Source organism: Trifolium pratense, linkage group LG2, assembly GCF_020283565.1.
Source record: "Trifolium pratense cultivar HEN17-A07 linkage group LG2, ARS_RC_1.1, whole genome shotgun sequence".
NCBI lineage: Eukaryota > Viridiplantae > Streptophyta > Magnoliopsida > Fabales > Fabaceae > Trifolium > Trifolium pratense.
Window position 1 is genome coordinate 43285381 of NC_060060.1, and position 24047 is coordinate 43309427.

At 33.1% G+C, this 24047-nt stretch overlaps 3 protein-coding genes across 4 annotated transcripts; all 3 read left to right on the forward strand.

Moving 5' to 3' along the window:
• The first annotated feature begins 1140 nt into the window (after positions 1-1140).
• On the forward strand, positions 1141-8571 carry LOC123907774 (ras-related protein Rab7-like). Its single transcript, XM_045958148.1, has 7 exons — positions 1141-1398; positions 1480-1506; positions 3683-3782; positions 3886-4032; positions 6135-6215; positions 6286-6431; positions 8156-8571. The coding sequence occupies exons 1-7, from the start codon at positions 1346-1348 to the stop codon at positions 8220-8222; spliced, it is 621 nt and encodes a 206-aa protein (XP_045814104.1). The 5' UTR covers positions 1141-1345; the 3' UTR covers positions 8223-8571.
• Positions 8572-10877: 2306 nt separating this feature from the next.
• On the forward strand, positions 10878-13108 carry LOC123907775 (2-methylene-furan-3-one reductase-like). The gene is made up of 4 exons (XM_045958149.1): positions 10878-11388; positions 11566-11889; positions 12188-12347; positions 12671-13108. Exons 1-4 carry the CDS (start codon positions 11149-11151, stop codon positions 12934-12936), a joined length of 990 nt encoding a protein of 329 aa, XP_045814105.1. The 5' UTR covers positions 10878-11148; the 3' UTR covers positions 12937-13108.
• Positions 13109-16894: 3786 nt separating this feature from the next.
• LOC123907777 (phosphoribosylaminoimidazole-succinocarboxamide synthase, chloroplastic-like) lies at positions 16895-23214 on the forward strand. 2 transcript variants are annotated; one of them, XM_045958151.1, is made up of 14 exons: positions 16906-17007; positions 17060-17066; positions 18387-18789; positions 18884-18985; positions 19380-19509; positions 19765-19857; positions 19935-20023; positions 21064-21144; positions 21236-21325; positions 21429-21518; positions 21898-21948; positions 22030-22076; positions 22569-22626; positions 22718-23214. In XM_045958151.1, exons 3-14 carry the CDS (start codon positions 18472-18474, stop codon positions 22775-22777), a joined length of 1209 nt encoding a protein of 402 aa, XP_045814107.1. In that variant the 5' UTR covers positions 16906-17007; positions 17060-17066; positions 18387-18471; the 3' UTR covers positions 22778-23214. The 2 variants fall into 2 exon arrangements, with proteins under 2 accessions (XP_045814106.1, XP_045814107.1); XM_045958150.1 differs by having other exon boundaries at positions 16895-17066.
• The last annotated feature ends 833 nt before the right edge of the window (positions 23215-24047 follow it).

The window sequence follows — 24047 nt, forward strand, 5'->3', positions numbered from 1 at the left end:
TTGAAGCTACAAATCATCAATCACTTGTTTTTGTCTACAAGTCATGAAACTCTTCTTTTATCACTCACACTCAAGATCTACATTCTCATCATACTTCTGAGTTTAGAGTGTTTTTATTTGCTTCTCAAACCAACCTTTGAGTTTCTAAAAACAAATAACTCAAGAGACCATTTTTCAACATAACCCATTTTTAAGTGGTTACATCTTTGTCTCTTTATTTAAATCTCTCTCACTCCAAACATTGTAATCTCAATACTAGGATCAGTATATCATTTGAGTGAACTGAGAGTTTTTTCCATTGTAACAAGCTTCTCAATTGTTTGAGTTTTTGTAAAAGCTTGAAGATCCAAACCATCATCATTTGTAAAAGATTGGCTCAAGTCAATACGTAACTATTGATTGAGTGACACCTTATAAAGTCTGGAGGACTTAGGTAGATCAAGCGAGTGAAGCTTGGAAGATTATGATCTTGGACTAGATCAAGGAAGAAGTGTAATTTGAGATCGGTAGTATCTCATATTGGATAATCTCACAGGAGCGTGAGGACTGGAGTAGCCCATACTATTAGGGGGTGAACCAGGATAATTGTTTATGTGTTGTTTCTCTTCCTTATTCTCTTTTATTTACTGTAAACACACATCACACAAAGCACTTCATTATATTTAATTTGAATTGTCACACAGTAGAGAACGTTCCCAGAACAATCTATTTTATAGTAAAGAACGTTCTCAGACCAAGCTGTTCTATAATTCACTAACATTTATCCAAGTATACACTTGAGATCAATTTTGTAGAATGCAGGATTAATTTTTAAAAAAGGGTCACAATTCAAACCCCCCCTTTCTTGTGACTATTTCTTCCACTTCAGAAATATCTATTTATTTTATGGAGAATGTTAACTTATGCCCTTAAGACACATGTTAAGGAAGCAAAAATAGAAATTATTAAATGTTAATTTGTGCATTTTGACTTTTGAAGCATTAAATTTCTTGTATCATTAAATGTTAAATTTCTATTTTGGTATATCTTAACATGTGACATAAGGGCACATGTTAACAAGACCCTTATTTTATTTTATACGTGGATATTAAGTTGCACGCCCCGTATTTATGGTCGGAACAGCATTTAATATTTTCCTTAATTTAAAAAATAGTGCATTTGTCGAAAACAAATGGATCGGAATTGGCGCCCTCGCTTAATTACTTTCGTCTCTATCTATCCATTTTTTTCTCTCATCTCGATCCAAAAATTCAATTCCGCAACTATAAATTCCCCTTACAAATACAAAGAAACCAGCTTCAAAAATCTCATAGAATAGTAAAGTAGATTTTCAATCCCTAAATCAATGGCGTTGCGCAGACGAACCTTGCTCAAAGTCATCGTTCTTGGAGACAGTGGGTACGTACGCAAACCACAAAAACTTTTTAGTGTATCTCTTCTCTTTCTGTTTTCTAACTTCATGCTTTCTTTTGTTGTTAGGGTTGGAAAAACTTCACTGATGAATCAGTATCCTTCATAATTTCTCATTTGGTAACCTGTTTAATTTGTTAATCAATTACTATAATCATCTAATAATTTACTAATTTAGAATGCAACCTATGACTTATAGGTTTTAAATCATGGTTATGGTTGTGATTTTCGTCGCGATTTTTTATATTATGGAGAGTTGCAGTTGAATTCGGCCTCAATCGCGGTCGGGATCAAATCAAAAACCCTAATGTCGTTGCTTAGATCGAAGTACGATTGAAATCGAAAACGATAATGTTGTTTTGTTAGGTCGAATTCGTGGAGAAATCGAAAACCCTAATCTCGGTGCTTAGATCGAAGTCGGAAAGAAATTGAAAACCCTAATGTCATTGCTTAGACCGAAGTCGGAGAGAAATCGAAAACCCTAATATTGTTTCTCAAATCGAAGTCGGAGAGAAATCGGAAACCCTAATTTCACTACTTAGATCATAGTCGTAGATCTTTATTTGAAACCTTCATTTTGAACTTAGATCGAAGTTGGAGATAAATCGAAAACCCTAATGTCATTGCTTAGATTGAAGTCGGAGAAATTGGAAACCCTAATTTCGCTACTTAGTTCGTAGTCTTAGACCTTTATTTGAAACCTTCATTGTGAGCCATTGAAATTTGAAGTGATATATTGGAATACACTACTTGCCATACTTAAGTTTTAAATCACGGTAATGGTCGTGATTTTGTGGCGATTTTTTGATATTACGGAGAATGGTGGTCAAATGCTGCCTCAATCGTGGTTGCGAAGAAATCCGAAACCTAATGTCGTTGTTTAGGTCGCAGTTGGAGAGAAATCGAAAATCCTAATGTCGTTGTGTAGATCAAAGTTAGAGAGAAATTGAAAACCCTAATGCTTAGATCAAAGTCAGAGAGAAATCGAAAACCCTAATGTCATTGCTCCGATCAAAGTCGGAGAGATATAAAAAAATTTAATGTCGTTGCTTAGATTGAAGTCGGAGAGAAATCGTAAAACCTAATTTCGTTGCTTAGATTCCAGTTGCAGAACTTTATTTGAAACCTTGTTTCTGACTTTAGAGCAGTGAATCCATTACGAGACATTTTAAGTAATATAATACATAGGAAAATCGTACTTGTTCTACTCAAAGAATTGACATGCTTAAGGACTATTGTAGGTAGAATATTGAAATTATATTTATAATTGTAGCTGAGATTTTAAGGACCCTTTAATTTACTATTTTAGAATGCACCTCTCACCTATTTTGAATTGCGTCAATGGTCATGGTTACCTTGCGATCTTTGATATTGCATAGAATAGATGTCAAATACGGTCTCAATTGCAAAACCCTGATGTCGCACAACAGGTTGCAGCTGCAGACCTTTACCTAAAACCTTGCCTCTCACATCAGAGCAGCCAAATCCATTTTGAACCATTAATATACGGAAAATATTTCTTGCTTTACTCTTTGCCTCCTATAATATTTTTGTATTATTTTTTATTTCAGCTTCTTATAGTTGAGACATTTGATTATCAACTGGTTTGTATCTTTTAATTAAAAATTTATGTATCTTATCGCTTGGAATGTTGAATTATAGTTGTCGTAGAGGGCAAAGACATTACAACTTGTTAAACACATTTAAATTCTCAATGAAATACTATAACACTCTAATTTACTGTTTTAGAATGCAAGTCTTGTCAAGGTTTTAAATCTCGGTGGCGGTCATGGTTTATTGCGATCTTAGTATTATGGAGAGTTGAGATCAAAAGTCGCAAAGAAATCAAAACCCCAATGTTGCAGACATTTATTTGAAACAGTGTCTTACTTCAGAGCAGACGAATCCGTTATGAACCCTTAAAATTAGAAATAATATATGGAAAATACTACTTTCCATGCTCGATGAATTGGCATGCTTAATGACTGTTGGAGATATGTAGGTAGGTAGGAGTGGTCCTTGCTGAATGACTATTTGAAATTGTGGTCCTTACTATTTTTAGCACTACTCTAAAATGTATTGTTATTGCTCTCTAGGATTGAATTTGGCTAGACACAAAATTAGGGTGAAACCCATTTCGTGTTGATTAGTTTCTTTAAATATAATGTTTTGGTAAAACTTTGGATTATTTGATTTAGATCAATTTAAGGTTATTCAACGACTTTTTCCTTTGTTGAAAATGGCATATGTGGACCATTAACTACTTGTATAGATATGTCCACAAGAAGTTTAGTCAGCAATATAAAGCTACAATTGGTGCTGATTTTGTCACTAAAGAACTGCAGATTGATGACAGACTCGTTACTCTACAAGTGGGTTTTCTAGTTCATTGGTATTTCGGTATTTTTTTTAGTGTTTAGGTTTATTATCGTGTATATTGTATGTTTTTCAATGCTTTATGTGTCTCGGTTGTAGATATGGGACACTGCAGGGCAAGAGAGATTTCAAAGTCTTGGTGTTGCATTTTATAGAGGGGCAGATTGCTGTGTTCTAGTGTATGATGTTAATGTCATGAAGTCATTTGATACACTTGAGAACTGGCATGAGGAGTTTCTCAAACAGGTTTGCTATGTCTTCTCTATTTTTACGATTTTGTTACACTCTTTCAAATATTAAGTCAAAACAAATTACAGGCTATACTTATCAAGAAATAGATTCCTTTGAGTGCACTTGGGTTTGTAGGACACCTTCTGAATATTAGCTGCTTTGAAATTATGATGGCAATGTTGTACTTCTTTTCTTCATGTGTATAGGATTAAGTGCTTACAATTAGATTAGATCTGAATACATATTTTAAACTTCTTGGCATTATTTATTGCAGAAGTAAGGGAATACAAGTTCTAAAATTAGAGATGGTTTTTACCTTGCTTATATTTTGAGAAGGACCTGCAGAATGCTTATATTTGTTTGGTGTCTGATAGGAACTAATTAATAACTAAGGGAAGAACACCGAAAAATGCTCTTGTATTAAAAGAAACAGAGGACACGTCCTCTTACAAATTTCAATGGTTAGGAATGAATCAAAGAAGATAACAATAAAAGAAATTGAATTAGATGAATTAACAAAAATGGAAAACAGAGATGAACCTGATAGAAGGGTCAGCTCGTTACCCTCTACACAACCCCAAAATCCACTCAGGAATTGCCTCCCTCTAAATAAGCGTTTGCGCTATTTCCTCCCCTCATCCCGCATTAATAATGGGCCTATAAATGCTTCCCCTTTACCTTGTTCTCAAGGTTAAGGACGAATAAACTCATTAAACTAGCATGGGCTCACTGTTTGATATGGACTTGGCCCATTATTATTTCACCAAAGAATGCCTTTTTCTTATGGGCTGGACCAAATACTTCCCCTCCAGCAGCATACTACAGAGAACAATCTCCATTTCCAGCATCCCTACTCTCTACGCTAAACTGGTCCCGGCCCATAATACTATTGTGTCACTTCACGAACAGCTTGGACTTCTACACACAATTTGACTGGACTAGTTATCAGACATTCCACAGTTCTGACACGCTCATGTCTTCTCATTATTGGTTGTTTTGGCCCATTTGCTTCGGAAGGAGGGTCCCATTGGTACGCAACACAATTTACCATTGTATCTTTTTTCCATCTTTCACTGCCTGCCTTAGTCAGGTTCCCTTTGTTATCTGCATGTCAGCTTCTATCTGGAGGTTTTGCTAGTGGCCTAAGGGTCAGTTTAAGTGTAAACCAAAGGTTGTTGTTCTTTGCGCAAGCACTCAACTGAAAATTCATGGCCTGTGAAAATCCTCATTAATTCGAACTAGAGCGATATGATACCGTATTAACAATAAGAAAAATAGAGAAAATGATAAGAGAGTTTTCATATATTTATTGATTTGATTCTCCAAAATTGTACTTTATTACAAGTATTTGTACTTTGGCTTATCATTCACTTAAGTTGATGGTAACCTTCACTCACTCACTCAAACTAACTCTGAGACAGTTTATAGCTATCAGAAACTAACCAGCGCCGTGTGGCACGTTACATGCTGTCAAGGCCTTGGTTCCTATGCGGCACTGAACAGAGGCTGTCATTGCTTTCAGACAGCAGAGCCTTATACTCACACATACTTATTACATTTTATTACATTCACGAATTCCAAGAATCATAGTTTGATGCTAGTTTTTTGGCTTTTGCTTTATTATATTTAATATTCTGTCTTCTCGTTGCTATTTAGCATGTCTGGATGTCCTTATATTTTCTTGGCTTTAGATTTCTGTGAAGTAAATTATATAACCTGGAGAATGGGTTTTTTTTGGGTGAATAAAGCATTCAAATTCTTATTGAATCAAATACACCATAGCATGATTTGTCATGTAATTGGACTGCTCCGGGTAGTAATTTTTCTGTATGAAGAGATTTTAGCCCACCAGATGTTGAAGTTCATTGAACTGACAAACTTAGTATAGTTTTTTCAGTGAGGATGCATAATTTTCTGGGTCATTAATTACCGTTTTATGTTTGTTTGTTTCGATCTCTAGTTTGACACCTAAAGTTTCTACATTCTTTTCATTCTTGGATTTCTTTATGGACATCCATGTTCCTTTTTGAGAATATCACACAGCTGTCACTTTGGGTATCCTTTTTCTTTTACCATGGAAGATAGGCTTTGATTATGATTAATGTTTTGTGACACAGGCAAACCCTTCTGATCCAAAGACGTTTCCATTTACATTGCTTGGAAACAAAATTGATATCGATGGCGGAAATAGTCGAGTGGTAAGCCAATGCTATTGCACTTATAAATTTGATCATCTCCTGCTCAAAAGTCTAATTATCTTCTATACAGGTTTCTGAGAAGAAAGCAAAGGATTGGTGTACTTCAAAAGGGAATATTCCTTACTTTGAGACATCTGCAAAAGAGGACCTCAATGTTGACGCTGCATTCCTATGTATTGCCAAGGCTGCTTTAGCCAAAGAGAGCGACCAGGACATGTAAGATTTGCTTAGTTCCTAGACATTTTCCTTGGAGTTTAATTACCAGCTAGATACTGTTATTATTTAGGGATCCTTAACTTAAGTACGCAACACAGTTAAGCCTGCTAATCCACCCACAAGTTAGACAGAAAACCCTCTCATCTCAAAATCCATTTTAATAAACAATGTAACTCTGCTCATAGTTACTCTTATAGTATCTAGATCCCCTCCCCATTAGTAAACATTTGACATTTAATTATTTTGATTTTAATAAATAATATAACTCAAACTTCTGATACTGCAATTTTGAATCAATATATGCATCACACACCAGTAACCAATGTCTAAGAAAACTGACTTCTGTGTAGTATATAATCTCTCTTTAAAATTGTAAAAGTTCTTTACTTAGTACTAGTAGCCATTTCTATTAAAGAGTACACATTGAGAGATTGAGAAGTACTTTTCTTCTCCAAATCACCATCAAGGGCGCTAAAAAGTTGTAGCACATTTGAAAGCGTCTATTTGAAAATATTGTTCTCTTTCCAAGATACATCATACAAAATCATTATCTGTACTCTAAGAAATCCCAACTTCATGCACCTCCCAAACATAGTTATTTGTAGTTTCTGATATCTTATACATACACTGCTAGCTTCAGATGTTTTATGGTTTTACCACGACTTGATATCTTTTCTTTTTAAAATGCTCCTTAGGCAAGGCGCAAGAGTATAGAACTTCCTGGCTAGAAATCATGACTTCTTGTGCACTTTTCCTCTTTGCCTGAGTTTGCTTTACCAAAGGAAAATATTAGACTTGCAGATAATCATTGTTTATGCTATTTTAGTTATAGATGAAGATATTTATGTAGTTTTTTGCATTGTTCTTAGGTTTGATAATTAGGAAATGGTGAATGTGCATCTTATTATTTAATCTGAATTCTGAACTTGCGCTACTAACCAAATGTTTGCATAACTATTTTCTGGCAAGAAGTGTTGTGTCTATTGGATTGTAAGAGAGATGCGAGGAGCTTTATGCAGCTTGCCCATTTTTTGAACCACTTAAGAAAAAAGTTAGATTTGTGAAGGATGCAGTTAACATAGGACACCCATCTGGGATAGTGTGCGAGTAAGCACTTCAGAATGGATGTCTCTGCAGCCACATTTTGGATATAATCCTTTTCTGTCCCATTAAAACTTGTAATTTTGATTGTTTGGGGTCTCGTGTCGTAGTCCCATTAACTTTTGGTTAGTAACCGAACCTAATATTGCCCGTTAGTTAGTTAGTTAGTTAACCAAGTGATTGGGCTCAAGTGGTTAATGATCTTCCCTAGGATAAATAATTTGGGAGAATGAGAATCCGAGTTCAGGAGGAACAATTCTTGGGCAGAATTTACTTACTTCCAGGCCGAACTCCAGATTACCAGATCTCCCTTTCCCAATCGGAGGGTTAACGCAAAAAAAAAAAGTTAGTTTGTCACACATAGTTAGAAGAAATAAAACATGTCACCTAAAAATAAGAGAAGGGTTTTAGAATGAAGACCCTTGAGAAACAGGGGTCTTAGGGCATTGTGCAGACCCTAGAATATCTGTTGTATATTTCATTCCATAATTAGATAAATTCTTCCCTTTATTTTTTCTTACAAAATGCCATGTTCCTGTCACTTTTCTGTCTATCAGATAAGAGGTTTCAACAAATGGTTGTTTAACTAACGTCTGAATTCAATATTTCAATGTCCTTTGCAGATATTTTCAACCTATTCCAGAGCCTGTTGCTCCAGTGAATGAGCAGAGGGGAGGATGTGCATGCTGATCTGAACTTGTGAATGATCTCAAGGTTTTCTCTCTGAATTCGTTGGCACAAATTCTTCATATTCTTTTTGGTCTCATTGGATCTAGCCCTGTCCCCTTTGTACACTCCATATGACATGCTTGAGTAAATCATGTTAACCCTTGATGTTGCCATTGAAGTTTCTTTACTTGTGGTGATTCAGCTTTAGAATGTTGCATTTAAATTGGTTTTATTAGGCGACTATTTTAATTCATAAATTTACATTAGAATATTGTTTTGGTGAACTTAGCTTGAATGATTGACTAGTATTTATCAACAAATTTTCCTTTTTCTTCGATCAATAAATTTACCGAGAAATATTCTTTAATAATATAGTACTCCAGTAAATTTTATCGACAATATGGAGGAAAAAAGTAATTTGATGGCAACCGGGGTGGTCCATTTGATTAGTTGATATATTTTGGGCTAAATCATATTTTTCACTAATTTATGTTTAATACACTAAATCTATAGTATTCTCTACTATCTTTCAAATTCAACCGATATCTAAATTTACTTAGATTTGATTGTCAGTGTTGTCGGCATTGTTTTCCCAAGAGAACCAAAAGTCAAGTTCCCTTTCTCCCTGGATGTATCTTGCACAAAAAACAAATACTACTACTAGATTATTGGATCATGACCGGTCATTGTCAACATTCAATTGAAAATTTTGAAGACATTAAAATGTTTATTATAACAGCATTAAAGAATAAATATAGATATCCCTCAATAATTTGGATGTTTGCCGAACAACGAGAATAAGCTACATAAATAGATTTGTACGTGGTATATAACTAATTGCAATCAATTTTTATTTTACATATATATAAATTTTTTTTATAAGAATATATAACTTGTTTTTATTAGTTGATGAATAAATATCTTCAAATTATCACAAGTAAATTAGAAAAAACAATGAATATAATACTAATTTAATTGAATAGTAGTGTGGGATAATAATAATGCAACATAAAAAATGGCATAGTGGAGTGGGTAAAGATTATATCCTTCTTCTTAGTTTTTAATTTTAAAAACTACTTTGTAAGAAGAATAACAAAAACTACATTTAAAACAATGCACGTAAGTTATATCCTCTTAAAATTTATGTGTAATTTTAAAATATCATGTACTGGTATATCTTTCAGCGTTAAACTTTTTTTGGCAAAAACTGAACATTCATGGTGCATGTTCAATTCTGACAAGATTTTCTTAAAGCCCAAGAGAAAATGTACAAGCATTGAGGTAATACTTATATAGATAATTAATTTTAGGGTAAATGGTCATTTACCCCCCCGCAAAATAAGCAAATTTTCGTTTACCCCCCTATGCAGATTTTTTTTCTGTTTACCCCCTGCAAAAAATAGATTCACTCATTTTGCCCCCTGTGTGTACAGCAGGACATGTGATTGTGCAAATTTGCTGACGTGGCTTGTACACGTGGAAAAAAATATTTATATTTATTTTTAAATTCCACGTCAGATAATATTTTTTTCAAAAAAAAATTAATAATTATTTTTCCTACAAAATTAATAAAAAGAATTTTTTTTTCCAAAATTAAAAGAAAATCCTACAAATAAAAATTTTTTCCCTACAAAATTTTAAAAAATTCCTACAAATAGTTTTTTTCGTACAAAATTATTATTTTTTTCCTAAAATAAAAAAACGAATTTTCATATTTTTCTCCCAAATAAAGTTTATTTTCAAAATAAAGATTTTTAAAATTTATTTTCAAAATAAAGATTTTTAAAATTTATTTTCAAATCTTTTTGATTTAAAAAAAATAGAATTTTCGCCTGTTTGCTTCCACCGTCGTGATCATATTCATCTTATTCTTCTTCAATCACCGGAATCGTCTTCTACTTCGTTATTGTCTTCTGCTTCCTTCTATTTTTCTAGTTCTAGGGCAAATGATTTTGGTATAAGAGGAAAACACGAATAAAACTTCTTTTTCTATTTTTTTTAATTCAAAGAGATTAACAAAAAAATAATGTTTTGTTTTTAAAAAATAAAGATCATGTTTTTTTTTAATTCAAAAAGATTTGAAAATAAATCTTTAAAATTTTTATTTTGGAAATAAACTTTATTTTGGAGTAAATATTTATTTTGGGAGCAAAATAAGAAAATTCATTTTTTTTTGTTGAAATTTTTTTTAAATTCTTTGTAGGAAATTTTTTTTTTTTTTTTGCAGGAAATATTTTTAAAAATTTTGTAGGAAAAAAAAATTATTTGTAGGATATTTTTGGGAAAAAAAAAAAGAAAATCCGTTTTTTTATTTTGTAGGATTTTTTTTAAAAAAAAAAAATATTATCTGACGTGGAATTTAAAAAATAAATATTAATTATTTTTTCCACGTGTACAAGCCATGTCAGCAGATTTGTACATTCACATGTCCTGCTGTACAAACGGGGGGCAAAATGAGTGAATCTATTTTTTGCAGGGGGGTAAACAGAAAAAAAATCTGCATAGGGGGGTAAACGAAAATTTGCTTATTTTGCAGGGGGTAAATGATCATTTACCCTTAATTTTATTATACTGAAGTATATACCTCTAATGATTTTTTAAAACAAAATACTTCTAAAACAACAATAGACCAGTTCAAGTTGTAAGGATCTAAAATCCTTAAATAATAAATAAATAGTCATGAGTTTAATCTCTAATTTATGCATATAAAGAAAATTCAATAAAAAGTTTATACCTAAAGTATAGTAACACAAAAAAAATAAAATTAAAACTAATAATTCAGTAGTAATAACATTTCTCAATTTTGAGGCCAAAATTTTGAAATTTGATGTCATTGCACACGATTAGTAATTAGCCTTGAAATCAAAGTCTATAAAATTGTAACACTCATGATTCCATCTCCATAACCACTCTTTTTCCTTTTCACTCTTCCAAATAACTCATCAATATGGCAACAACAGAAGCTTCAAACACTGATCAAACTATTACTATTCCAACTCATACAAAAGCTTGGTTCTATTCTGAACATGGAAAACCATCAGATGTTCTCAAGTTACATCCTAATTGGTCCATACCACCACAACTGAAAGATGATCAAGTTCTCATTAAGGTTATTGCTGCTTCCCTTAATCCTGTTGATTACAAGAGGATGCACGGCATGTTCAAGGACAATGATCCTCATCTACCTGTATGTTAATTTCTCCTCATAATTAAAATTTTAAGGGAATTTGTGAAAGTTTAATTTAATTTAGAATTGATTGGTTATATTTATAAAAGGCTATGATGTATGAGAAGATTAAAAATATTGATTGGTTTTATTTTTAATTGAGAATTGATTGGTTATATTTATTTGTTGCATGAGAAGATTGTACCAGGCTATGATGTTGCTGGCATAGTAATCAAAGTGGGAAGTAAAGTGGAGAAATTTAATGTTGGAGATGAAATATATGGTGACATCAATGAAGTAGGACTTTCAAACCTAAAGATTCTTGGAACTTTGTCAGAGTATACTATTGCTGAGGAGAGGTTATTGGCTCATAAGCCAAAGAATTTAAGCTTTATTGAAGCTGCTAGTATTCCTTTAGCTATGGAAACAGCTTATGAAGGACTTGAAAGAGTTGAGCTTTCTGCTGGGAAGTCTATTCTTGTTTTGGGAGGTGCTGGTGGAGTTGGTAGCTATGTTATTCAGGTGTGTACTCTTAGTTATAGTTATGTTATTAATTTGAAATTCTTTAATAGAAAGTTAGGATGGGGAAATTATAATTAATTAAAGTGATGCCGATGAAAGCCACTAGGTTTGGTCCAGTGGTGTGGAGTTTGGGTAGTATGCTATAGGTCCTGGATTCGATCCCCAGCTCATTGTAAAACAAAAAAAAAAGTGACGCCGATGATAATATTACAATTATCTCCAGTGATTTAAATTTTGCCTGTTGAGACAAATTAATGATTACAATGCTTGCCTAATTAATCAAAATGTTTGAGTGCAGCTTGCCAAGCATGTTTTTGGTGCATCTAAGATAGCAGCAACAGCCAGCACTGGAAAAATTGAATTTTTGAGGAAGTTGGGAGTTGACTTGCCTATAGATTATACCAAGGAGAACTTTGAAGATCTCCCAGAAAAGTTTGATGCAGTGTATGATCTAGTAGGTAAGACCTTTAAATCTTGATTTGCATATATTAAATACTTATTTTGGTCTTTTGATATTTTAGGACTATATCAACTTTTTTATTTCTGGTTAAGCAGCTTATAGTAGTTAGAATTTCACCTTTTAAGGTAAATAAGTGAGAGTACTAGGATTCGAACTCTAATCTTGTATATTACATGTAATGTCTTTATCAATTGAGTTATACTGATAGAGACAGTACTATATCACCTTAGTACTCCAAAATAGCAATATTTTGAAATATTAATCAATAATTTTCTTAAAGATTGTTTGATATAAAATGTATACTATGTAACTGTGATGCAGGGGAAGCTGATAGGGCTGTGAAGGTAATTAAAGAAGGTGGCAAAGTTGTGTCAATAGTACCTCCTGGATTTCCACCAGCTATATTTTTTGTGCTCACTTCTAAGGGCTCTATTTTAGAGAAGTTAGGACCCTACTTTGAAAGTGGTCAATTGAAGCCAATTCTTGATCCCAAAAGTCCACTACCATTTTCTGAGGTCATTGAAGCATTTTCCTACTTAGAAACCTCAAGAGCCCTTGGAAAAGTTGTAATTCATCCAATTCCATGAAATCCATGGCCTATTCTACATCTACCAAAAAATTTCAGCAGTAATTGCTCTAAGATTTACCTTTCAACGCTCTCTTTTTGGTAAACTTTATGTATATTTTATTATGTTATGTAGAATCCGTTTCTAAATAGTGGGACCTAAATGAATTTCATCTAATAAAAAAGTGGGTTAATAAAGAATGTGTTGATGATTGTTGCTAGCACTTCTAATCTACTCATGGACATTTTGAAATTGACTAGTTGAAATAAAACATTATAAGAACTTGTTTACAACAAGTCATCACCCTTTTGTTTTAAGTTTTAATTATTTGGGCTTATAAAAAAAAAATTAATTATTTGGATTTGAATGGAGACCAATTTTTATCAAGTTCAACATTACATAATCTTTATATATTATAATTATAAGGTCATGCTAAACAGTATCCCAGGGATACTTGTTAAGCATACCTAAAAAGGTTAGTATTAACTTTATGTTTTATTTCTATTTTGGGTATGCTTAAAAAGTGGACCAGGTGCACTGTTTAACATGACCCTTATTATAATTAGGAAAATGCTAAACAGTGCTCACGGGCACTGCCCCCGGGCACTGGTTAGCAATTTTGGTTATGCTAAACAGTGCTCTAGGGGCACTTGTTAAGCATACCTAAAATGGAAATAAAAAATAAAATTTATATTGAAAAGACAACTTTTCGTACTTTTGAGGCATTGAATGCATGCATTTCAAGAAAGAATTTCTATTTTAACATGCTTAACCAGTGCCCCCGCCCCGGAAGCACTATTTAGCATTTTCCTAATTATAATAAGGGTCATGTTAAACGGTGCACTTTTTAAGCATACCCAAAATAGAAATAAAACATACAGTTAATTAGTGCTTCGGCCTTCGTCGGGCCAGTTGGGCTTCGGGCTTCGTCGGGCCGGGCTAAAAAGTCCGGATAAAAAACGGGCTACCAAAATTAGTGCCCGAGCCCAGCCCGGTACTGGTTGTCGAGCTTTCGCGCCGGCCCGATTTATTTTTAATTTTTGTTTTTTTTTTACTTCTAGTGCTCAAACTCAACATTATAAATAGGATTAATAATTCTCGCGCGTCCTATTTTAACTTATCTGCTACTTATATATATATATATATATATATATAGGGGTTTTCTAACTTAGACCCTAGTTAGGTCTAAGTTAGCAAGGTGCACCTTTTCAATTGGACCAAAATACCCATTCTTTTTAATTAATTAACCAAAATACCCATTAATAGACGCGGATCCAGTGTCGCGCGCGTACCGAAGGACCATGGTTACAGACCGTTGATTTCCATCAGACAGCCAAGATCTGATCTCATCAAGACTGTCTGATCAATCAGACAGCCCAGATCATCCTGATCCATCAGATTCCAGCGCGTGCGCCACACTAGATTACACACTGGAGAGAGAAAAATTTGCTTTTTAAAAGTAGGACACGTGTCACACAATGGTTGGCTGGACGTGATTTTTGTTCATTTAATACTTTGAACTCAATTATTTCGTTGTAAATTAATTTTTTATTATTTTTTTTTATACCAAAATTCATAATTTTTTTTTTTCTACAAATAGAGACTTGGTTCGTTTGATTTGGACACCGAAAAAAAATGCAATTTTTCACTACCTTAATCTCATTTTTTGTCTACTAAATACGTTACTTGTGTGTTGTAATTTAACACGCACCACTCAACCAACTCACTGAAACCATTATACCAGGAAAATAATAGATAATATTCTGGAACTTTTGGTATATTTTATGAAATTTTTGGAGAGCTGAAACTATTTTTAGTTAATTAAATGAGATAAAACGGTAATTAAAAACTAATGTTTGCTTCTGAAACCATTTTACTGGTAGAATTGTTGCACATAGTTGTATTCTGAAACCATTTTACTGGTAGAATGGTTTCAATGAGTAATTTATTAACTGTGTTTGCTTCTGAAACCATTTATCTGGTACAATGGTTTCACAGAGTTGTAATCTGAAACCATTTTGCTGGTAGAATGGTTTCAGTAAGTTGATTATTAGTTATTTGCTTCTGAAACCATTTAGCTTGTAGAATGGTTGCACATAGTTGTACTCTGAAACTATTTTACTGGTAAAATGGTTTCAGTGAGTAATTTATTAATTGTGTTTGCTTCTGAAACCATTTTGCTGGTAGAATGGTTTCAGTAAGTTGATTCTTAGTTATTTGCTTCTGAAACCATTTAGCTGGTAGAATGGTTTCAGAGATTTGTACTCTGAAACCATTTTCCTGGTAGAATGGTTTCAGTGAGTTGATGTAAGGTAGTGAAAAATGAGATTAAGGTAGTGAAAAATTGGGTTTTTTTTTCTGTGTCCAAATCAAACGAACCAAGTCTCTATTTGTAGAGAAAAAAAAATTATGAATTTTGGTATAAAAATAAAAAATAAAAAATTAATTTACAACGAAATAATTGAGTTCAAAGTATTAAATGGAAAAAAATCACGCCCAGCCAATCAGAAAGCGACACGTGTCCTGCTTTTAAAAAGTAGATTCTTCTCTCTCCAGGGTGTAATCCAGTGTGGTGCACGCGCTGGAATCTGATGGATTCGGATGATCTGGGCTGTCTGATTGATCAGACAGTCTTGATGAGATCAGATCTTGGCTGTCTGATGGAAATCAACGGCCTGTAACCATGGTCCTGCGGTACGCGCGCCACACTGGATCCGCGTCCATTGATGGTAATTTGGTTAATTAATTAAAAAGAATGGGTATTTTGGTCCAACTGAAAAGGTGCACCTTGCTAACTTAGACCCAACTGGGTCTAAGTTAGCAGCCCCCATATATATATATATATATATATATATATATATATATATATATATATAGAGTCAGGATCCGTTGACACCAACTAGTTTGACACCAAATATTACACCTCTCAATAACGTTTTAACCGATATAAATTTTATAAAATCCACCGTTGGATTGAAAGTTTACATCATATAGATCATTTGTGTAAAATTTCAAATAAATCCAAAATCATTTGATATGTTATTGAGATACATCAAAATTAACGGTTTTTGTATTTTTTTAAATGCCGTTAATCTTTATGTGTCTCAATAGCATATCAAATGATTTTGGATTTGTCTGAAATTTTACACAAATGATCTATATGATGTAAACTTTCAATCCAACGGTGGATTTTATAAAATTTATATCGGTTAAAACGTTATTGAGAGGTGTAACATTTGGTGTCAAACTAGTTGGTGTCAACGGATCCTGACTCATATATATATATATATATATATATATATATATATATATATATATATATATATATATAATTCTCGCGCGCCTTATTTTTACTCATCCTCTACCTACGAGTTTCTCGCGCCCAATTTTGACGCACCCGCTACTTACGAGTTTCTCACGTGTCATATTTTTACTTATCCGCTATCTACGAGTTTTTCGCGCGTTTTATTTTTACTCATCTGCTAACTACGAGTTTCTCGCACCCAATTTTGACGCATCCGCTACTTACGAGTTTCTCACGGGTCATATTGTTACCCATCCGCTACGTACTAGTTTCTCGCGCGCCCTATTTTTATTCATCCGCTACGTACGAGTTTCTCGCGCGTCATATTTTTACTCATCCGTTATCTACGAGTTTTTTGGGTGCCCTATTTTTACTCACCCGCTACTCAAGTAGAGGACGGTGTTTTATAATTTATATAACAAACTAAGTTCAAATCATCTGAAACAAATTATTTATATTTATTTTTAATCGGGCTTTATTGGACCGGGCTAAAAGCCCGAAAATAATTTGAGCTAGAATTTTCAAGGTCCGAGCTCGGGAAAAAATTGGGCTTGGCGGGCCGACCCATTTCGGGCTAGCCCGTTTTGACAGCTCTAGATCCACTCTATCAATTTGAATGAATTAATATCATTTATTTTTAGTAAAATAAAAAAATCAAAGAGTAAAATAAAAAATGCTAAAATCTGTCAAAAAAAACATAACATTCTAATTTGCTCTAAAAAAACTGTAGTAGTCACGTTCCAAACCAACGTCGACACACTGCCACAGTGCCACCACCGGCCAACTCTTCACCCAACGCCACCACCGCACCGCGCCTCCTAACTCGATTAATTGACGGCGTTGTGAGGTAAGGCTATTCCGGTTACTACAAACATCAAATATTTTTTTGCTATCTAATTCTCCTCGTAACCCACTTTTTGCATGTTCAAGTAAAATCACGACAATCTAAATGAGCTTAGAATTGGGAGCTTAACATAGCAGAGCACTGACTAAAGATGATCGGAGATATCATATTTGTTTGTTTGAATTCTTTGTTTCACTAATTTCAATTGTTTAATAGGGGAACTCATAAGGTGTTTGTTAAAATGCCTCAATGAGGCTAATTCCTGGATAGGAAATTTTATTCTAAACTTTTAGTTCAATTATATAGATAGATAGATAGATATAGTTTTATTGATTTTTTTGTTAGAGTTAGAATGATGGGACTTTTGTTAAATATAGTTAGTTGCTATGGCTTTCATTTTAAACCTTCATCCTGCAAATTTATGGTTCTTAATTTCTTGCACTGTTAAAAACTAGAAGAATCTGGTTTTTTTAATCTATTGGTATAGAGCATATTGGATTGATAATATTATTATTGATAATTTTGATATACTTGCATTTGCTGTAGAAGGTATTTTGTTGTTATTTATTAGAATGTGAATATTTTAAATGTTAGTTCTAAAGATAACTATTTTTATAAGTTATTGATGTTACTTGCAATTTAAAAGAGTATTATTCGTTTTAAATTTTTTAAATTTTTTTTTATTAAAGGGTCTAGTTTTAATATTCATAGCCAGGCCTCCGAATTGTTGGGGCCAGCCCTGGTTATAGAAACAACTTATTTTATATAATAAGTGCTTAACTGCTTATGCTATAAGCTGCAAAATAAGTTGTTTATCCAAACAGAGCCGAGGTGTTGATGATTCAATTGTGTGCACATAGAAATTCATATTGTTCATGGCATCCAATGATTTCGTATAATATGTATTCTCTGTGAAGACGTTTGATCTCAACTCAATCAGAACCTCTTGCTCATTCATGTTGATTTTCAAATCCAACGTCTTAGTTTATCTATAAAAAATTCTTTCGGACTTTTTTGACTATGTTGTCAATATCACAAGTGATACTGTTGTTTATCGTAGGATTTATTCCCATGTTATATCTGCTTTAGTACATGTGGGCATTTACCTCATAATGTGGGCATGTAAATTGAAGACGATTCATAGTTTATCTTGAAACATTCTATTAAAACAGTTATACCTATGTTAAAACACTTGCAGTTGTTGGTATTGTTGCTTCAGCAATCTTCACAACAATATATATGAATGTATACTTTTTAATTTGATGTGGTTAATAGTAAAATAAAATAGTTATGAAAAACATCAAATTGGCTATTGTTTTGCAGGTTTGATCACACTTGCTGTTTAAAGACCATGTTCATGCTGTGTTGGTGACCATAAATTACAACATATACCTCTTCCCAGGAAACAATGATCGATTCTATGGTTTCCTTAAACCCTCCCAATACCCTCCGTACAAAAATTCCACTCAACAATTTCCTCTCCCCATTAGCGTTTACGTCTACAACCAGAATCACTTTCAGATCAAACAACTTCCGAAACTTAACGATTCTGGCTTCCACAATGCGAAAAGAAAGCGAACCACAACCTTCTTTTGGAGACACTCTCGTCAACAACACTCGGAAACACCAAGTTCTTGATGTCGTCACGACTTCCCTCTCTAATTGCCTCTCTGAAACTAACTTGCATTTTACAGTTCCTGCTCTCAAATCGAAAACTCGCGGCAAAGTAAGTATACAACATTTCAATCATTTTTTAAATTTACTAATTTTTGACTATTATCTATTTGGGATTCAGTAGTAGCTTAATGTAATGTTGGCAGGTTCGAGATATTTATGATAGCGAGGATTATCTTGTTTTAGTGACCACTGATCGCCAGAGTGCCTTCGATAGGGTTCTTGCTTCCATTCCCTTCAAAGGCCAGGTTTGGGATTCTTTCATGTTCTGTTTATTTAATGACGATGATCCAAATTCTTGGCATACTTGACTGTGTCATTGAATACCAACTAGATAGTATAGGAAACTGTAGGATTAAGGTTTAAGGTTTTTTCTCACAGATTAAGAAAACATTTAATTGATGTATATTCGTATCAAACTATACTTATCTCCAAATTGTTCTTTATTTTCTGATATGGGAGAGTTAGTCTCTGGGACGATTATTGAATTGTTGTATTTTCTATAATTTGGTTTGCTTCAATTATACTGTCTTCTATTTAAATTGGTGTTCTATGTAATCCTCCGTGGAATATTATTTCTGCTTTGTGGAGTGGAATAATGGTTACTAAGCAATGCTGCATTCAATAATCTGATTGTTGCAGGTTCTTAATGAAACAAGTTTGTGGTGGTTTGAGAGAACTAAGCACATAGTTTCTAATGCAGTTGTGTCGGCTCCAGATAAAAATGTTACAATTGCGAAGAAATGTTCAGTTTTTCCTGTTGAGTTTGTTGGTGAGTTATTTTCTGATAGAGAGTTATATTATTTTCTTGTTTAATGTTTGATGGACGCTGATTCTTTTTCTATGGTTATATTTTGTTCTCACCTTTTGTTAGTGAGTGTCTATAGTTTATTGCATCATTTTATTTTATAATATCATTTCATCTGAAATTAAGTGTTTCAGATTTTTTGAATTATTTTAAATTATTTTAAATGTGGAAAATGAGGATTCTAGCCACCATCTATTGACATATGTTGCTAGTTTTCAGCTAGAGGGTTTGTTACTGGAAGTACCGATACATCTTTATGGACAGTCTACAATAAAGGCATCCGTAACTACTGTGGAAATGTTCTACCAGATGGTGAGATTTCCCATTCTTCTCTAATTCTTAAATATTTTTTTTCTACCCTTGTGTAATAAGATAGTAACATATGACAGGGATGGTTAAAAATCAAAAGTTGGCTAAAAATATACTCACTCCAACTACCAAGGCTGCAGATCATGATGTACCAGTCACTCCAGATGAGGTACGATACCTAGTTTTGTCATTTTCTGTTTGTTATTGTGCTATGACGGCTGTAGAGCTTGATTTGAAATTAAAATTAATAAAGACAGAAAATGTTGGATTTGAATGCAAAAGGAGACAATAGGAGACTTATAGAAATCAGTATCTATAGCTATGAAGCACGGACTCCGACATGGACACCTGACACAACACAGACACGTTGACACTACTAATGTAAAAAACATAAGACACCGACACCACTACATATTTATAAAAGATCTAAATTGAGAATCAAAATATATACATGTGCATCTAAGTTAAGCAAGTTATTTCATTTAAAAGTTTTAAAACAATATACAATAGTATTGGACATTTATTTATCCATCTACTATCGAAAAGTTAAAAATATTGTAATCAAAATGTAATCTCTTTAATCCCTCATTGATCAGCATTATTGTTTCGATACATATTTAATTCTTGTAAATATGTCTAATATGTGTCTAAGGAGAGTAGAAGCAAAGGAAAAAAAAAAAATTTTGTGGGACACTTGTCCAACATGTGTTGTACGGGTGTCTTATTGGTGTCGGACGCCAATTCAAGGAGTGTCGGAGTAAAGAAAAAAAGATATTTTTGGACACATACAAGTGTCGTATGAGTGTCGGACACCACGACACGGCTAATCATAGAGGTGTCCGTGCTTCATAGAATGTGTTCTTTTACATTTAGTCAAAACAACAATTTATTTATAACAATCTCTGGACCGTTGTCTCATAACAGAGAATGTGTTCTTTTACAAAACAACAATTTAGGAAATAACACATAACCATATCTCTTTTAGTATTGTCTTGCATTATCTATTAGGTTCCTGCTCTCTCTTTCTAGTAAAGGGATCCTTGTTCTTAATAATCAATTTCGTTTTCCCTCATATTAGTTAATTTAACAGTTTTATGTCATTTTATATATGTGAAAATGTCACCAAGATCACTGATTTCCGAAAATGGATAATCTTTCATAACATTTTTTCTCCCAAAATTTCACTTCTCTGTTGCATTTCCATTGCAGATTATAGAAAAGGGACTGATGACTCAAGCTGATTATGAAGAAGCGAGTGAAAAAGCATTAAGGCTATTTGAATATGGACAGGTAATAAGCTTATTTGACTAACAAATTTCTTAAATGCATTTCCCTTGGCTATTATTCCATGGTTGACTTTACCATTTGATTGACTATGCAGCAAGTGGCCTTGGAACATGGACTTATATTGGTAGATACCAAGTATGAATTTGGGAAGGCAAATGATGGATCAATTCTGTTGATTGATGAGGTCAAATGCTATCTTTGATACCATATTGAATTCTCACATTCACTCACTCTCACATATTATTAAATGAATAAATGTGATAAATTTTCTTTGTTGCCAACTCCAGGTTCATACTCCTGATTCAAGTAGATATTGGATTGCCAATTCTTACTTGGAGCACATTCAAAATGGTCTTGAGCCTGAAAATGTTGATAAGGTGTTTTATGAGCATCTTTGTTTACTTCATAGATGAGTGAACTGTCAATTTGGTCTTTGAATGTAGTCCTTTAATGTAAAAAATTATAAAACATCCCTGAAGTGGTCTTTCCTTAATAAGTTAAGTTTGGTTCTCGAATGTGTCTTTCATTAGTTTGTTTGATCTTCAAATGTATCTTCTATTAGTCAGTTTAGTCCATAAACTTCTAATTTCTAACAAAAGGCACACTCAGGGACATTTTTGTAATTTCAATACATTCAAGGATTATAATGACACCGCCACACACATTTATGTACCAAAATGGCGATTTAATCCTCCATAGAATGAGAATATATCAAGTGTAGAGTTTTTTCCTTCTATTAATGTTATGTTTCTTTAGGAGTTCTTGAGGTTGTGGTTCAAAAGTCACTGCAACCCTTATGAAGATGAGGTAATTTACATTTTCTACTGCTAATGGATCAGCCTGTAGCTTTAAATTATGCATCAAATAACATAGGTTGCTTTTATTTAGGTCCTTCCTGATGCTCCTGAAGATCTTGTTTGTGAATTGGCTTGGCGGTATGTCTACTGCTCCTGGTTCCTTTTACCCTTGATATATATTTTGCTTTGAAACTTAATTAGAAAAATGACTCAGAAGAATGTGTTGTTTTCTTTGTAATTAACTTTCCTTTTGGACCGTGAAAAGAGGAAAAGTTACATACGAAGTAACTGAGAACATTAATCTCTTTTCTGTTTTGCTTTCTTTGTCCGAAAAGAGGAAATCTTCTGTATCTTTTTCCGGCACATCATGTTGTCGCATAAGGCGATACAATAAAATAGTTATATTGTTCTCTGTCACGGGAATAAAAATCCTGACCTGCTGTTTGCTTGTAGCATTTTTCGTTATACAGTGATCAATATAGTTTTTTTGTCCTACTTTCATTACATGTCTGTCCCGTTTATACTTCTCTGCATAAATCTATGTTCTGGAAATCAATTTTAGTTGATTTTTGAGCGCTAAATTTTTGGCTTTATTCATATTAATGAGCATCATACTATTTTTCTTGACAGGTACATTTTCTTATACGAGACTATAACAAAATCGAAGTTTGAGGTGCAATTGACTGAGGTAATCCATACATTATATTATCTAATGTAATTCGTTCATAATTTTTTATAACTATTTCATTGTCAAAATGATACTTTATGTCTTCTTACAGGAGCCAATACATGACCGAATATCTCGAAATGTTGCTTCTGCACTAGCATCCTTAAAGTAGCACACATGAACTATGTGTTTGGATTCACTGTTAGAGAATGGCAGAATCATGTTGAGCCACCGCAATTTTGGCATTAGATACACTTTAGAGCTTCAAAAAAATCAGTGATACGGTGATTTTTCACTTTCACCGCTCATCCAAACATACAAATATGTGATGTAATGTTTTCGTCAAATGAGATTTTAACCAAATAAATGGGAAGGATTCTGAAATTCTTCTTGAAAGTATACATGCCCTATTGGGTGTCTTAAATGCAACAATGAGTCAGTTTAAGAGTATGATTCAATCTGCATTTGTTGGTGGAGCCCTTGAATGGTGTTGCAGGAGTTTCAAACCAAGGTATATGAATGTAATATCAACAAATTAACTTATAAAAAGATCCTTTTGGACGAACTTATTTGAGTTTATCATAATAAATATTTCACTTTTTAAATTCATTTAAACTTTATGTATTTAGACAATAATATAGTTTAAATACATAAATTTTACGATGAATTTAAGTTAGCATCACTTTTAATTTCAACTGGCTTTAGCCTCATTCGCTGTCAATATTTACTCAGTAGCATATACCTTTATGAAAAATTAGTCAATTTTTGTGACCTGCTTTTTAGTGTTTACTCTTGGATGGCGTCTCAGGGTTCTTACTTTGGTCTGAGTCAGACGCATATAAAAATTTAACTATGGATACTGTCAAAAAAAAAAAAAAAAAATTAACTATGGATGACCTCTCATCTAGGCATCAAATCATCTAGAATCAACATGTTTTTTCCTTTCTAGATATTTGGCGTAAATCCATAATAGATATGCATTAGAACACGGATATGGATTGGGTGCAGTCAATGACTGTGACTGCATGCAGTCAGATAGATCACAGCCGTCCGATTACAATCAGATGGTTCATATTTTAAAGTTAAAATATTTATATTTTAAAAAATTGAAACTGCACTAAGATCTGAGCTGTCCGACTTTTAGACTTCCAATATTAACGATCTAGGATCAAATGTCCTCTTGTAGCGCAAAACCTTTGATAGTGGAAACCAAAATTGATCAGGAGCATTCCACGGACAAAACAATACTTTGTGAACGAACAAAAACAAAGAAAGAATGAGAGCTCTTTGGTTCTATAAAAAAACCTAAACTACTCCATAATTCGGACAAGAGTCAGCTAAAATATTGAAAACAATAGTTCCGCCTAACATTATTTTATCTCCAAGCATAAAATTGTTGTGTATCAGTATCACAACAATGTTTTAAAAATTTAAATTATAGA